Source organism: Typopeltis vanoorti, chromosome 2 (assembly GCF_054136105.1).
Source record: "Typopeltis vanoorti isolate ZY-2024b chromosome 2, IOZ_Tvanoo_1.0, whole genome shotgun sequence".
Lineage (NCBI taxonomy): Eukaryota > Metazoa > Arthropoda > Arachnida > Uropygi > Thelyphonidae > Typopeltis > Typopeltis vanoorti.
This window is the reverse complement of record NC_143550.1, coordinates 38733702-38748726: the sequence shown is the minus strand read 5'-3', so window position 1 is coordinate 38748726 and position 15025 is coordinate 38733702. Positions and strand designations below refer to the sequence as shown.

General features: G+C 34.8%; 1 protein-coding gene across 2 annotated transcripts in view; it reads left to right on the top strand.

Moving 5' to 3' along the window:
* LOC150108932 (uncharacterized) overlaps nt 1-15025 on the top strand; it is a 64442-nt gene that overhangs the window by 31098 nt on the left and 18319 nt on the right. For both annotated transcript variants that reach the window (XM_090404392.1, XM_090404402.1), the window contains exon 4: nt 11375-11521. In XM_090404392.1, the coding sequence (XP_090260518.1) occupies nt 11375-11521 (147 nt within the window). The remainder of the gene's footprint in view (nt 1-11374; nt 11522-15025) is intronic.

Here is a 15025-nt window from a genome sequence, read left to right as displayed (position 1 = left end):
TTGTATAATTACCCAGTCGGTAAAAGGGAAAGATCATTGTAGCGTAATAATCGAGTATGGACAGTATTTAAGAACTTTAAGTGATTATTTAGCAGTGGCTAATGTCCATAAGACAAATTGTCTGGAATGATTATAAATGATTGTGACTAGTTTAATGTGCAAGACTAACATAGTAGGTAGAATATTGATTAGAAGTATATAATATGTATATTATGTGTGTTTAATCTCTAACTTAAAAGGATTTATTGTTCATGCATTAGAGTATTAATCAGTTTGATTTAGCATGTCAATGAACTAATTGAAAGTGAGATTGGTCTATGTGTTTATTATGTCTTTAGATTCCAATAAATATGTTTTTTCTTCTATACCTGAGATATGAATCAAAACTCCCACTCATTAATCTGAACCATAGTGTGTATGTGTGTGGGGGAGGAATTGAAAGAAAGGTATAACATGTTGTTATAAAGGTTACGACTGCAAACCAGAATCTACTTAGCCACAGTAAAGCGTTTAATTTATGAGTTTAAGCGCTAAATTTATTCACCTATGTGCTCGAAAAGTCTCCCTGAATAAGAGTCCCTTCTATTCTAAGATATTGGTTGGCACAGCTTTAAAAAATAAATTTGTCAATATCTGAAGAGGAGATGGCCCCAGAAAGAAATTAGAGGATTCGTTTCTTTTAGCAAGTAATAACCTTTAGCAGTCAGCGTAAGCACGTGAGTAAAATTAGGAATCGGCTAGAGATATAGAATTTGCTTTCCTTATAGAATGAACACGTAAGAAGTGATACAGATATTAGAGTCAGGGAAATTTCGTAAGTCTTGTAGTTATTGTAGATGGGTAAATTCATAAAGGAAGAAGATTATTATAGGAAAAGTAACGACATAACAATGCCGCAGACACAGTATTTAACAATACCACTATGAATGTAGAATATTATGCTTCACTCCTGCACAAACTGCTTGATGCCATAAAGGAGAAGAGATGAGGAATGCTGAGTCACGGTGTTTACCTGCTCGACAAAGTGGCTTCACTTGAAGCCATAGTGAAGGACTGTGGCTTCCAGAAGATTGAGCACCCACCCTACAGCCCAGATCTAGCATCCAGTGACTACTGTCTCCTCTCGAAACTTAAGAAAAGACCATCAAGGAAGAAAATTTACTGATGACAATGAGGTGAGAGATGCAGTATTAGGCCATTTTGCAGACAAAAGCACGGACTACTTTTTCAAGAGCAGAGAAATGTTAATTCAAAGATGTGAAAAATGTGTTGAAGTAAAGGGAGATTATGTTGAAAAGTGATACAGTTGTTTTCTTTCTATCACCTCTAAAAGTTAGTCAGGCAAGAAACTTATGGAACCACCCTCATACATGTAATATATATACATTGTATGCAATGGAGCATGTAGGAAATAAATCACCTCCTGGTAGGGTTACTATTGGGAGGAAAATACACACACCTCTGTTTCGATCCATAACTTATCTCTTAGTCTACATCGCACACCACTGGATGTGTTGTGGAAAGGTTTAGAAAAACGTGCTTTCACTTTTGATATTTCCAGAGCATCTGGTTGTGGCTGGTGTTCAGACCATCCTTCAGTCTATCTTCCATTCTTTGTAATTGGGTGGCTAGCTTTCTCTCTGGTTGTTCATTACACGTCATTAGATGATCCCTCTTTGAGCTTCTTATACTAAAATTCCTCAGATCTCTTTTCTATCACATATTCTTTTTTTCTGCTGTACATAAATGACCTACTCTTAGTCATTAATAATCCTTCATCAACTTTACTGACAGTAGTACACTTCATTTGTCCTCCTCATTCAACAGACCACGTGGGGCTCAAACATCACAGTCTTCAAGATCATCTACAACCAGTGCCTTAAACACCGATCTTAATACCATCCTTCACTGGAGCAAGGATAACCTGGTCACCTTCAGAGCTACCGAAATGCAGTCTTGCCTTTTTTCTTGCAAAAGAAATCTAATCTTACTTATCGTTATCTTCAATGATACACTGATCACTAGATAGGATCAGATCTTGCTCCTTAACTAACATTTCCTCTCCTGGCATAAACACATCAGTGACTTTCTCAGCCTCTAAAAAAAAAAAAATAAATAAATAAAAACAACAACAACAGCTAGGTATTCTCTTCAACTCATGCACTGCTTTCACCCATCCATTTGAGATTTGTAACTTTGTACAAATCTCAAATCTGCCTATTCCTAGAATGCTGTTCATGTGTTTAGAGTAGTGCACTTAAAAATCTTCCTAAAAATTCTTGATGCTGTCTAGAGGAGAGCAATTCATCTGATAAGCAATCCCTCCCTCAATGATTCACTTCATCCAGTCTATCCCAAATGCACTGTTTCAGCTTTAAGTCTTTTCCACAAGTACTTCTATGAATGTTGCTCCACTGAACTGGCATCCATCATTTCTACAGCTTCTGTTGGGCCTGTTAAAGAAAAAAAACAAGAATATAATTTCTTGTTTAGCATAATTTACTTAATCAAGAGGAAAAAAAACTTTCTTGAACCATCTCTGATCCAGAATATTTTAATAATATGGTACGTTAAAGATACCAAGAAATTATATACTTGATTTTAATCCTTTACCCAAGGAAGCAAAACATTGTTTTGTGTGTGAAATATATTCATGTCTGAGCTACTTGTATACAGAGGCTAATGACTTCACATCACTTGCCTTAGTTCATATCCCATGATGCAAATCACCACTACCCAGACCAGTTTCATCTTTATTTGAGGTCTCATTGGTGGGAGCCAGACCTGGGAGAGATACCAAGGTTGAAGTAATGCAGAAATCTATATCTCATATGCAAGTAGCCAAAAGGTGCTCGACCTTATTAATAAAAATCTCTGGATGAGAGGAAAGACAGAGAAAGATTTTTTTACCTTGGGTTTGGTATCTCTCCCAGTTCTCGCTCCCATTGATGATGCCTCAAAGGGTCAAAACCTGTCTGGGTAGCAGCCCTTCCCATTATGCATAGCATTTTGGAAAGGGTTGCCAAGTTATTTATTTCATGTGCAAAACATTGTTTTGCTTCCTTGGGTAAAGGATTGAAACCAAGTATATAATTTCTTGGTATCTTTAATGTATGATAAATCCAAGGTAAAAAACTTAATATGGTGATACACCATTTTCTGCTTGCATATGAAAAATATGACTTTTGCATTGATTTACTTCATATTATCTTCTTGGACCCAGATCTCAGTGATGAAATCTCAGTAAAGGTCAACATAAAGATCCCCACAGATACAGCAGTGTATCTGGAGGAAGCTGGACTTTTTGTAATATAAGAAAATGTCAATTTTCTTTGTTTGTAATGTATATAATTGCATTATTTGATTCTTACTATTGCAACATAAATAAACCTTTGTTTATGGTTTGTAAACCATTATAAATCATAAATAAACTATAATACTATAACATACAGTACAAAGAAAGAAAGAAAGAACTTTAATACCATATTTCTTTGTACTATAAACTGATAATTATTATTATGGAAAATACTATCAGTATGTTAAATGGCAAGTGATTTTTTTTTTCGACTTGAATGCAAATGTGAGAAACTGATATAGTTAAGGATTACTATCAGTATCTTAATTGAAAGGATATGGTAATTATTGTACTTTGTCTCTCACCCTTTAATCTTGATTACATTAGATTTGATTAATTTCCACTTGAAGCTGAGACTAGCTTAATTTAAAGCAGAATATTCTGCTTTTGCAGAATCATCTCTTCCAAAATAAGTTCTTAGAAGGCAAGTAATTTCATGACAATGTTTCAGCATAATCTTAAGTCCAAAATAATAACTTTGAGCATAATATAATAATCAAATAGTGATTAAGTTTTTTAATTAATCTTTTAATTTTTAATTTTTTATATTTAATTAATCTTTTTAATTAATTTTATTATTTTTTATTTTTTTCGCAACACATCTATTCTTCTTTATGCTGCTATTATAATAAGATAATAGGATGCTTCAAATACTGCATACAGAAAACATATTCATAATCTTTCCATGTTCAGGAAAATATGTTAAACTGTAAATTACATTTTAATCATAATAAATTAAAAATATTAATGAAAAATATATTTTTTGGAAACCTGCTCAAAAATCGACCCTTACACATGATTATTAATTACATTTTAATAAGGAAAAAAAAGCACTTCATAAAGTTTTGAAAAAATGTTAAATCAACATGTAAAATAGTCACATGTTCACTTCTTTCCACTTATTCAATGATATAAAGTCATATATTCAAATCCATAAATGTTTATACATGCTAGTTTTGCTTTCGTTTCAAACAGGTTGACTAGTATCAGTTTCTTTTTTGTGGCTGTACATCCAATCAACAATTCACCAATTCATGACATTATTGTGAATCAATAAATGTTCACTTTAAAAAAAAATAATAAATGTTCAAATGTTTAGAATTCTCATAACACGCACATATGTAGTGACACCTCTTGCTGAAGCTTGAACTGCAGAATGTATGTTTTCTTGACTAAATAAACACGCGTAAAACCACAGTAATAGGTTTTTTAATACATAAATATTTCAACAATGATGATGTCCTAAGACAGTTAGGTCGAAATATTTATGTATTAAAAAACCTATTACTGTGGTTTTATATGTGTTTATTTAGTCATGAATTCTCCACAGGTTTCTTTATATAATCAAGTATGTTTCCTTGCTTCTCTTTTTGCTGTGGTGCTACATGCATGATTATCTTGATATCTGGCATAAGACTGGATGAAAAATTTAAGATTTTCTCTTTCCAATTAACTTTCCGATATACCACCAGAGATTAGCTGTGCTAGCATATTAAAATCATTTTAGGACTCTCATATATATGGTCTCCAGTCTTTGATCAAGAGTTTTATTTCTAACCCAGCTCTCAGATCCATAAGTTAAATTTGATTTGAACATTGTCTTGTATATAGCTAGTTTAGTGTTTTGCCTAATCTTCTCTTATTCATTTATTCAATTGACTTCCTACTATATCAGCTTTGCTAATTCTATCTATTTCCAAATTTAATTGGCAATCTTCACTAAAAATTGTGTCTAAATAGTTGAACTGCTGGCCTGGTTGGTCGAGTGGTTAGCGTATCTGCTCTCTAGCCAAAAGGCTGCGGGTTCGAATCCCGCCGTGGGCATGGATGTTTGTGATTGTCTGTGAGAATACTAGTAGTAGTGGTGGTCGGCACTAGATGATGTTGGTTTAGATGATGAGGTTGAGTCGTGGATATGGAGAGTTGTAGAGTATGTGTCCTCCCTCGATGAGTCCTTGGGCTCCCTGGAGGTGTCAAATAATAATAATGTTTTTCTATACTTGTTTACTTGTTCTATAGGTTCTCCATTCAGAATGCAGTTGATATTTTCAATGTTTCTGCCTATTTTATTGCCTTTTTCTTTTTAAAACTGATTTGCATAACAAATTTATTACAGCAGTTACTCGATTTGGTCAAGGAATCCTGCAGACTTCTCCTGGATTTATTTAGGAGTATAACATCATCTGCATAAAGTAAAGAGCTGAAATTAACATCTCCAATTTTGCTATCAGGTTTAATACCACTTTCCTTCATAACGTGATCCATATAGTTGATGGGAGATAATCTATACTCTTGTTGCACACCTGACTTAGCAGCAAACCATCTTCCTGTACCTCCTTCAATTATAACTGCTGATTTACAACTCAAATAGAGACTATATGTTGCTTGATATAATGTCCCATTTACACCATATAACTGGAGCGTTTTTAACAGCTTTCCTCTTGGCACCTTCTCATATGCCTTTTTCTTATCTACAAAACTTAAATACAGATCCTTGTTATATTTCCATGATTTTTCAGCTATTTGCCTTAAAGTGAAAATCTGATCCTGACAACCTCTGTTTGGCCTGAGCCCAGCTTGTTCTTCTTCAAACTTCTGCTCCACAGTTTTTCTTAGCCATTTATCAAGAATACATACATAAATCTTACCAGAACACTCATAAAAATTACAGAGAAATTCCTCTGTAATTCTCACATTCAGCTTTATCCTTTTTTTTTTTTTTTAATAGATGGTACTATGAATTGCTCTACTTCAATCATCTGGGATTTGACCCTTAAACAGGCCTTCTGAATCATGCAGTGTAGCCACTGCAAAATTTTTATACCTCCATATTTTAGTATTTCTGGTCAAATATCATCTACTCCAACTGCCTTTTCACATTTCAGGTTTGTAGGCAGCTTTTTCTATTTCAAGTACATAGCAATCTTTCAAAGTAATTACTCCATACATCAAGAATACCTTTATCCTCAGTTTTCACGTCCCTCTTTATCATTTCTAATTCCTTGTATGGCACTCTTTCCTCCATTTCCAAGCTTTTTCAATAGCCTCCAGAATATTTTACCACCTTCCTGATATTTATTTTCAGTCATGGGAACACAGGACTGAAATTACACTCATTTGAATTGGGAAAAAAAATTTCACGTGACTTGGCAAATCACACTGAAGAGGATTTAACTGATATTTTTGTATAATAAATTCCAAAAAAAAAAAAAAAAAAAATCATGGTAATACAGATATTATGCTATGTGGATACCCACTGTATTTGATGAGAAATAAAATGGCAATCATATTCCTGTGGATTATTCAATGTTCAAAACAGATTTAGACAAAGTTAATCAGATCACTATTTTATACTTAATTTTATATTTTATTTTATATTCAACACTGAGTTAAGGTCAAATGTTAATATTCAGTAATTTCTTTAGCAGTTATAAAATTCTAATGAAATTAACATTCATTGACATGCAATTATTGAAAAGTGGTCTTGGATTTTTATCAAAAACCATGATTTGTATCAGCATTATTCCCAATGGCTTGGTATGGTTGGTTGGTTAGTTCTTCACATTTGACATCTCATATTGGATTTCGTACCAGACCAGCTTTGGTTTGATATGCAGTAAAATTTAAAAGCGTTGGTTCTGACTCACTAAAATCAGATTGCATATGTTTCCATGAGGACTCACTAAGATGAGCAATAAATTGTAGAAAAGAAAAGAATATTATTTAACGTATGGGGGAAACGCAAGAAATTATTGAGCAAAATTATATACAGACTGACAGTTCTGTTAACCAGTTTAGGGTGCTATCTTGAAGTAAATACAAGTTCCTGAGTCCTCCAAGAAAGGAGTGTATAGAACAGTCATCAGTAATATGATGCATAAAAGAATGTTAAAGAATTAGTTCTTTCAACAGTTGAGAAATTTGACACATACTGACACATCTAATGTCCAGTCCTCACCTTCTCATGGTGCACCTTGTTAGGTATCTACCTGGATACTGAACGGACGAGGATGGGTTGGCAATTTGGTATTTAGCCGACCAAATTGTATTCTTATTGGCTTAAACCACAATGCAAAATGATGGTACAACATGACAGAATTTCATGCTGGCTGGGGCATCGCCTGATTAAACAAGGCCCCCATTGTTTTCGCCAGGGAACTAGGGAAAACAGTGAAAAGTTAGCTACTGGAACAAATCCTAAAACCCACACCAACTCAACATCACCAGAGTTCAAGATCAGTACTATCAACATAAGAAGCCTGAATGGCAAAGAAATAGAACTAGCTGAGGAATTATAAGTATCAGATCGCCATAATAGGGGTGACTGAAACAAAAAAGACAAAAACTGGTGAGATCTTTCTGAGCAATAAATACAAAATGTTATATTCAGGCAATGACAATCAAGGAAAAGGAGTAGCCATAGTATTCAACACTAAATACGAGGCTAATCTTCTTGAATGGCAGGAAATCTCAAGTAGAGTGATGTGGGCAAATATGAGAATGAGGGGGGGGGAACTGGACAATGAGACTTATTTGTGCCTATGGTCCCAGAGATGGTCTGCTAAGGTAGAAATGAGGAATTTTTGAGGCTTTAGAGAAAGCATCTGACTCAGTGAAAAAGGAAAAGTTGGTCCTTGTTGGGGGTCTAAATAGCAGGGTAGAAAATGATTGTCAAACATACAAAAATATTTTAGAAAAATTTGGAGAAAAGAGCAAAGCTAATGATAATGGCAAATACCTGTTGGATTTCTGCTCAGGACATGGACTGGTTATTACTAATACCATGTCCCAACATAAAAATGTGCACAAATTCACATGGAGAGAAGACACAAGGAATAAGAAAAGTCTCATTGGCTATGTTATTGTTGATAATGATGTTTTCTCTCTGGTGCAGGACACTAGAGTGTACAGAAGATTTGAAATTGGAAGTGATCACCATTTAGTCTTGAGCAGGAGAAAATTGAATTTCATATCAAAAAGAAGAACATGTAAGAAAGTTTAAAGTGAATAAAAGTTGAGCAGCTCTCGGATGTGAGCTGTAGACTGAAATATACAAACATTATTCAAGAAAAAATGAAAGAGTTTGAGAACAGGAACCAAACCTTGGAGATTCAGTGGCAAGCCCTGAAGAAAACACTGATTGATTCGGCCAGAGAGGCATGTGCTGAGATTGTCTGCAAGGATAGAAAAATCAGAACTCCATGGAGAACACAGGAAGTTAGAGGCAGTGAAGTAAAAGAAGAAATCATATCAAAATTTCCTGTCAAATAAGTCAGCTTGTGCTCTTAGAGAATACAGAAACAAATGTAAAAAAGCTAAACACTGTGTAAAACTAGCTAAACAAAAGTCATGGGAGGACTTTGGCAAGAACATAGAAAATAAATATCAAGAAGGTGGGAAAATATTCTGGAGGTTGTTGAAGAAGCTCAGCAATGGAGGAAAATTGCTGTAAAAAGAATTAGAGATAATAAAGGTAACATGAAAATGGGAGAAATAGATATACTTCAAGCATGGAGTAATTACTTCCAAAAATTGCTAAATGAAACAAGCAGTGATGACAGCACAGTGGTAAAAAAAACACTGACCAGGAATGCAGTCAAGAATACGTATACATGTACAAGAACGAGTAACAACCTCAACAGAAATCAGGGTGCCATACTGAAAGATATATGGAAAAACTTAATCAACTTGATCAGTTTAACGGAACTACAATATGCGAAAAATCATGTTACGCGTGTGCATACAACAATATATCCATGATACTGACTGAAGCTTCTCAATGCACTCATTATCACACATATGTTCAAACTTTACTGCCTAACAGTTAGCAACATTTCTGTATTCTCTCATTTTTTTTTGTATTTACCGTTCGAGTCTTGACAAAGCTAGACAGTCGCTAGCGAAACTAGTAGGTGGGATTATACTAATATATGTATTAATTAAAGAACCTATGGTCTCATAACCACAAAAAGTCTCGTTTTTTTAAATACATATCCATACTTGAAGTAGAAAAAGCCATCAAAAGCCTGAAATGTGGAAAGGCAGTGGGAGTAGATGATATTTGACCAGAAATGATCAAGTATGGAGGTATGAAAGTCTTACAATGGCTGCACTGCATAGTTTATCTGGACGAATTCCAGATGATTGGAGTAGAGCTCTCATAATATCCATATATAAAAAGAGAAATAAAACTGAATGCAAGAATTACAGAGGTATTTCATTATTGAGTGTTCCTGGTAAGATATATCCAAGTATACTTGAGAAACAGTTGAGAAGGATTTGTGGAAGGAAAGCTTGGTGAAGAACAAGCTGTATTCAGGCGAAATAGAGGCTGTCAGGGTCAGATTTTCACCTTACGACAGATAGTTGAGAAATCATGGGAATATAACAAAGATCTGTATTTGAGTTTTGTTGACCTGGAAAAGGCATATGAAAAGTGCTAAGAGAGAAGTTATTCGAAATGCTACAGTTATATGGTTATTCGAAATGCTACAGTTATATGGAGTAGAGATGGGGCATTATATCAAGCAATACTTAGTCTTTATTTGAGTTGTAAGAATTGAAGCAGTTAGAATTGAAGGAAGTACAGGAAGTGGTTTAATGTTAAATCTGGTGTCAAACAAGGATGTACATTGTCACCTCTGTTATTCATTATCTATATGGATCACATTATGAAGGAAAGTGGTATTAAAACTGATATCAAAATTGGAGATGTTAACGTATGCTCTTTGCTTTATGCGGATGATGTTATACTTCTAAATAAATATGCTACAAGTCTGCAAGATTCCCTGACTAAATTCAATAACTGTTGTAATAGATATGGTATGAAGGTCACCAATAACAAGACAAAGACAATTAAAATAGGCTGAAGCATCGAAAATATCAACTGCATTGTGAATGGAGAACCTATAGAACAAGTAAAATATTTCAGCTACTTAGGTACGATTTTTAGTGAAGATGGTAAATTAAATATGGAATAGACTGTTAACAGAATCAACAAAGCTGGTATGGTAGGAAGTCAACTGAATTAACTGTATACAAGACAGTGTTCAAACCAATTTTAATTTATGGATCTGAGAGCTGGGTCAGAAGTAAAACACTTGACTAAAGACTAGAGATACGAGAGTCCTGAGAATTATTAGGGGCATCACTGGCAATATCATATTAAAAACGAGGATATTAGGAAAGAACTTGACATTGTCAGCATCCAGGAATGCATTAGCAGAGCTAATCTCAGGTGGTATAGTCACTTAAACAGAGTGGAGAGGAAAGATTAGCAAAACAGGTGTTCTCTGCCAGGTTGGCAGGAAAAAGACCCAGAGGAAAACCAAGATATAGGTGGATTGATACAGTAAAAAGTGCCTTAGAAGACAGAACTATAAGATCTGATAATATTGGAGTCTTGATAGGTAACACTCCAAATCAGTGTAACTTGAAAGTAACACTGATTTGGAGGAAAATTGTAGATAGGAAGTTAGTAATGATGTAAATTTTTCATGTAGTACTACCATATCCTGTACACCCCTTGAGGGTATATATATCAGGAATTTGATGATGACTGACACATCTTCATACATATTTATTATATAATTAATTATGAAGTGCTGTGTATTATATTGAATTATACAGCACTCTTTTAGATACCAGTGAAATTTGTTATGGTGAATTTCCTTTACCATAGCATTGTAGAACTGTGGTCAGACCTTTTTTTAGTGGTACATGGTTTGTTATAATGAATGTTAGCTAATGGTGTTTGCTTTAATGAAATTTGACTATATTATTATGCAATACATAATTCTTTCATGATATTATTTCAGAAATCAGTATATCAAGAACATTTGGAATAGTAAATTTCTATGAACAAGTTACTTCATGTTAGTATTTTAGTTTTTTTAACATTCTTCCTAGTTAGTAGTAAAATGAATTATTTTAAATATATTTATATAGTCATGTAGCATTTTTAGTGGTATATTTTGCAGATAGTATTAAACTTTTATGAAAATATATTTATGTATGTAGTCTGACTGGACCCCAATGATGATAGCTGCATCTGTTGGTCGTGCAGATATTGTATCTGCTCTTATCTCTCGTGGAGCACGTGTTAATGCTATAAATCAAACTGGTCAGGCAGCCTTGCATTATGCTGCCTCAAAGAATAGATATGAAGTAAGTCATTTGCAGCAAACAGTGTAAATTAAATTTCCATCTCCCTTTAGTCTTTTAACAATAATAAACATTGTTATAGTACACTGAAATGCATTGCTGTGGATGCTATTTACTTTTTGTATTGTTATTACATGTGTGATTTAGTGCACTCTTCAGTTATAATAATTGAATGTATAAATAGAATCAAACTGCATTATTTTTCATTTAAATTACATATTTTGAGGAGATATCTCTACACTTCGTTTGGTGTCAGTGATTCTCTTTGGAAGGATTGGATTTGAATCTCACCTTGCTATGAGAATTTATCAGGACTCTCCAGTTTTAGGTGATAGCCTCATGCAGAAGTGGCATTTTTTTTTTCTCTTGAAGCAGCTTAGTTCCCCCCCCACACACACACATACCTGCAAAAACAGCACACCAGCCAAAGAACAAACACAGATTGATAAGACTATGGAGATAGGATTAACCATACTTCTGTTAACAACAGTTGAATGTTAGTAATATTTTTTTATATATATATGGTTTCCTAATGGATGGAAAGAAGCCAAGATAATTATATTATATTATACAAGGGTTAGAGCTAGAACAGAAGCAACAAGTCATGGACCATTCAGTATCTCTGAAGTGGTCATAGGTATTTTATGTTGGAGAGGCTAATGGATAGATATCACTTTAATTTTCTAGAGGACATGGCTTTGTTAAAGACAGGTCTTACTTCTGCAATTTGCTCATGTTTTATAGTGGAGCATTTCTCAGCAGGATAAAGGGAATGGATATATCATGATAAGGCATTTGATAGGATTCTACAATAGTGATTATTACACAAACTCACAGGGGTGGATATGAAAAACAGGCTTGTGACATGGATTAAAGAGTAATTGACTGACTGACTGACTGATAGGTATCTGAAAGTAATTTATGGAGATTTCTAAGAGGAGGAGGAGTGTAATAGTGAGTACCACAAGGTTCTGTATTGTATTGTTGTTTAACTTGTATGTTAATGATATTGAGATTTGTCTGGATATTAATATACAGTTATTTGCCATTGATTCTAAGAAGTGTGATCAGAGATATTTCTGATAATAAATTCTTTCAGCTTGATCTGAACAAACTGGTTCTGTGGGCAAGTGACAATAAATGTCATCATTTCACTTGCTAAATCCATGGTTATATATTTTGAATGAGGATATTACACTGGCAATAAAGCTCTCTCTAGACACCTAACACCAAAACCATTTGTCCCTCAAGAAATTCTTTCTCTTTGCTGTCAGATGCTGTCTCTTCATTTCAGTCTATATTACCATAATTAAAATCACACATAATGATCACTCTTTTCTTATTAGCCAGACCAATTTGCTTATATATTTCCTTCTCACTACTCTCCACATTACCAGGTCTATAACCTAACTAGATATTTTATTCCGTTCACTTCCACGGCACACCATACTGTTTCAACACCACTGCCATTTTTCACTCCTTTCATCTCCATCTTAGATGGGGAGATACTCCTCTGCTACCATCAGCAACACTCCTTCTGCCCTGCCTCACCTCACAAAAAACATCATATCCATCCATCTCTATTCCTGTCAGAATGTCATCCTTATTTAACCATGTCTCTCATTTATTCACTTTTTGGGTGAATATACTCTATTAATGCTACAATTTCATTTCCTTTATTTCGAATACTTCTCGTATTCGTAAACATACATACTAGCTTATTCTGGTTCTGTAATAAGCCTCATGAACTCCACTATGAATATGACTCCATATCCCCCCCCCCCCCTTGGCCACTTTTCTCTATCATCACTGATCTTACACCTGTTTGTTTCCCTGGTCATTCTAATCCTTTCTTGTACATACATACACATCCACCCTTGTATCCATCATCCACTCTTCTCATGCAGTGTCTTCCCCCCATTTCCCTGTTTGTCTTGTTTTCCTTCTCTTTCATTCTCATCACTCATGCCACTCACCTTTGCATTCACAAGCTCTCTCCTGCCCTACCTGCTTTTCTACATCATCTGTACCACCTCTTGCTTCCTCAGGACTTCTATTTACTTCAATCATTACTACTCCATCTTACAGCAACAGTTTCTCCAGCTGACTCACACCAGATCCATTTAAATGTAGCCCATCTCTTTTATACAGCTCCATCCATACCACATATTCACAAAATTAATTTCTTGGCCACTTTTCTTACAACCTCCAACCCTTGTATAATATAATTATCTTGTTTCTTCTGTTCTAGCTCCAACCCTTGTATAATATAATATAATTATCTTGGCTTTCTTCCATCCATTAGGAAACCATATATATTAAAAAACATCTTTGCTAGCATCCCATTCATAATCCTCGCTCGGCATCTCAGCTTATTACTATCATACCTGCGCATCACACTGACTACTTTTCTACTACACTGTTATCTTTTACTCTCCTTAGCAACCTCCTGATATCCATCCTTACATTCTCCTTGTTACCATCCAGCTCATTTTTGCCTACTACCTCTACAAACTCTTTTGCTTGTTTCTTCCTCATATACAGGGTGTTCGGGATAAATTTGACATATTTATAATTAATTATATTTTTCCGTAAGTTACATGTATTAACACACACTTCTCTTCATTTAAAAGTTTGGACCCTTCTTCATTCATATACAAGATGTCAGAAAGGATGGATAGCTGGAACCCACCTGAATCATGGAAGAGAATAACTTGTATCATGATGATTCGTGCCCGCCATCAAAATAAGGATATTACGACTGCTGCCCAATGCTCCCTGAATACAGTAAAAACAATCAGGCATGAACTAGAGACTTGCAATGGTGACTACGAGGATGTAGCAAGAAGAAAGATCCCTAGCAGACGATCTGATTGCGTTCGTACAGCAGAATTCCTCGCAAATCTGCAGGAACAGGTGTTGAAGAACCCTGGCATTGGAATTCGGGCTTTGTTCGTGGAGTTGCTAACTGTAGTCAAGCCCTGGATAACAAGGGTAGCCAATGGTAGGCCGTATGTATGGCAGCAGGATTCGGCCCCTTGCCACACCTCTGGGAAAAGTCAAAAATGGTTGTCTGAAAATTTCTACGACTTCACCAGTCCAAATGTTTGGCCTCCAAACTCCCCAGACCTTAACCCCATGGATTATTTTGTATGGGGCGCAGTTGAAAAAGACACCAATCGCACTTCCAGTAATACAAAAGCCCAGTTAATGGATAAAATTAAAACAGTTTTTGCGGCCCTTCCCAGGGAGACTGTAGCATCAGCTTGTTCGAGGTTCCGAAGCAGAATTGAAGCTGTGATCGATGCTAATGGTGGTTATTTTGAGTAAATCTTGTTGATAGTATTGTAATTAACTCTGCCTGTAATGTTTTTTTGTCAATTCATTAAATTTAATAGATACAAAGAAGATTTTCTTTTTCCTTACGAAACTGTCAAATTTATCCCGAACACCCTGTATAGTGCTGCAATCACTGCTCAATCTACTCCCTGAAAAGCAAATCTTATG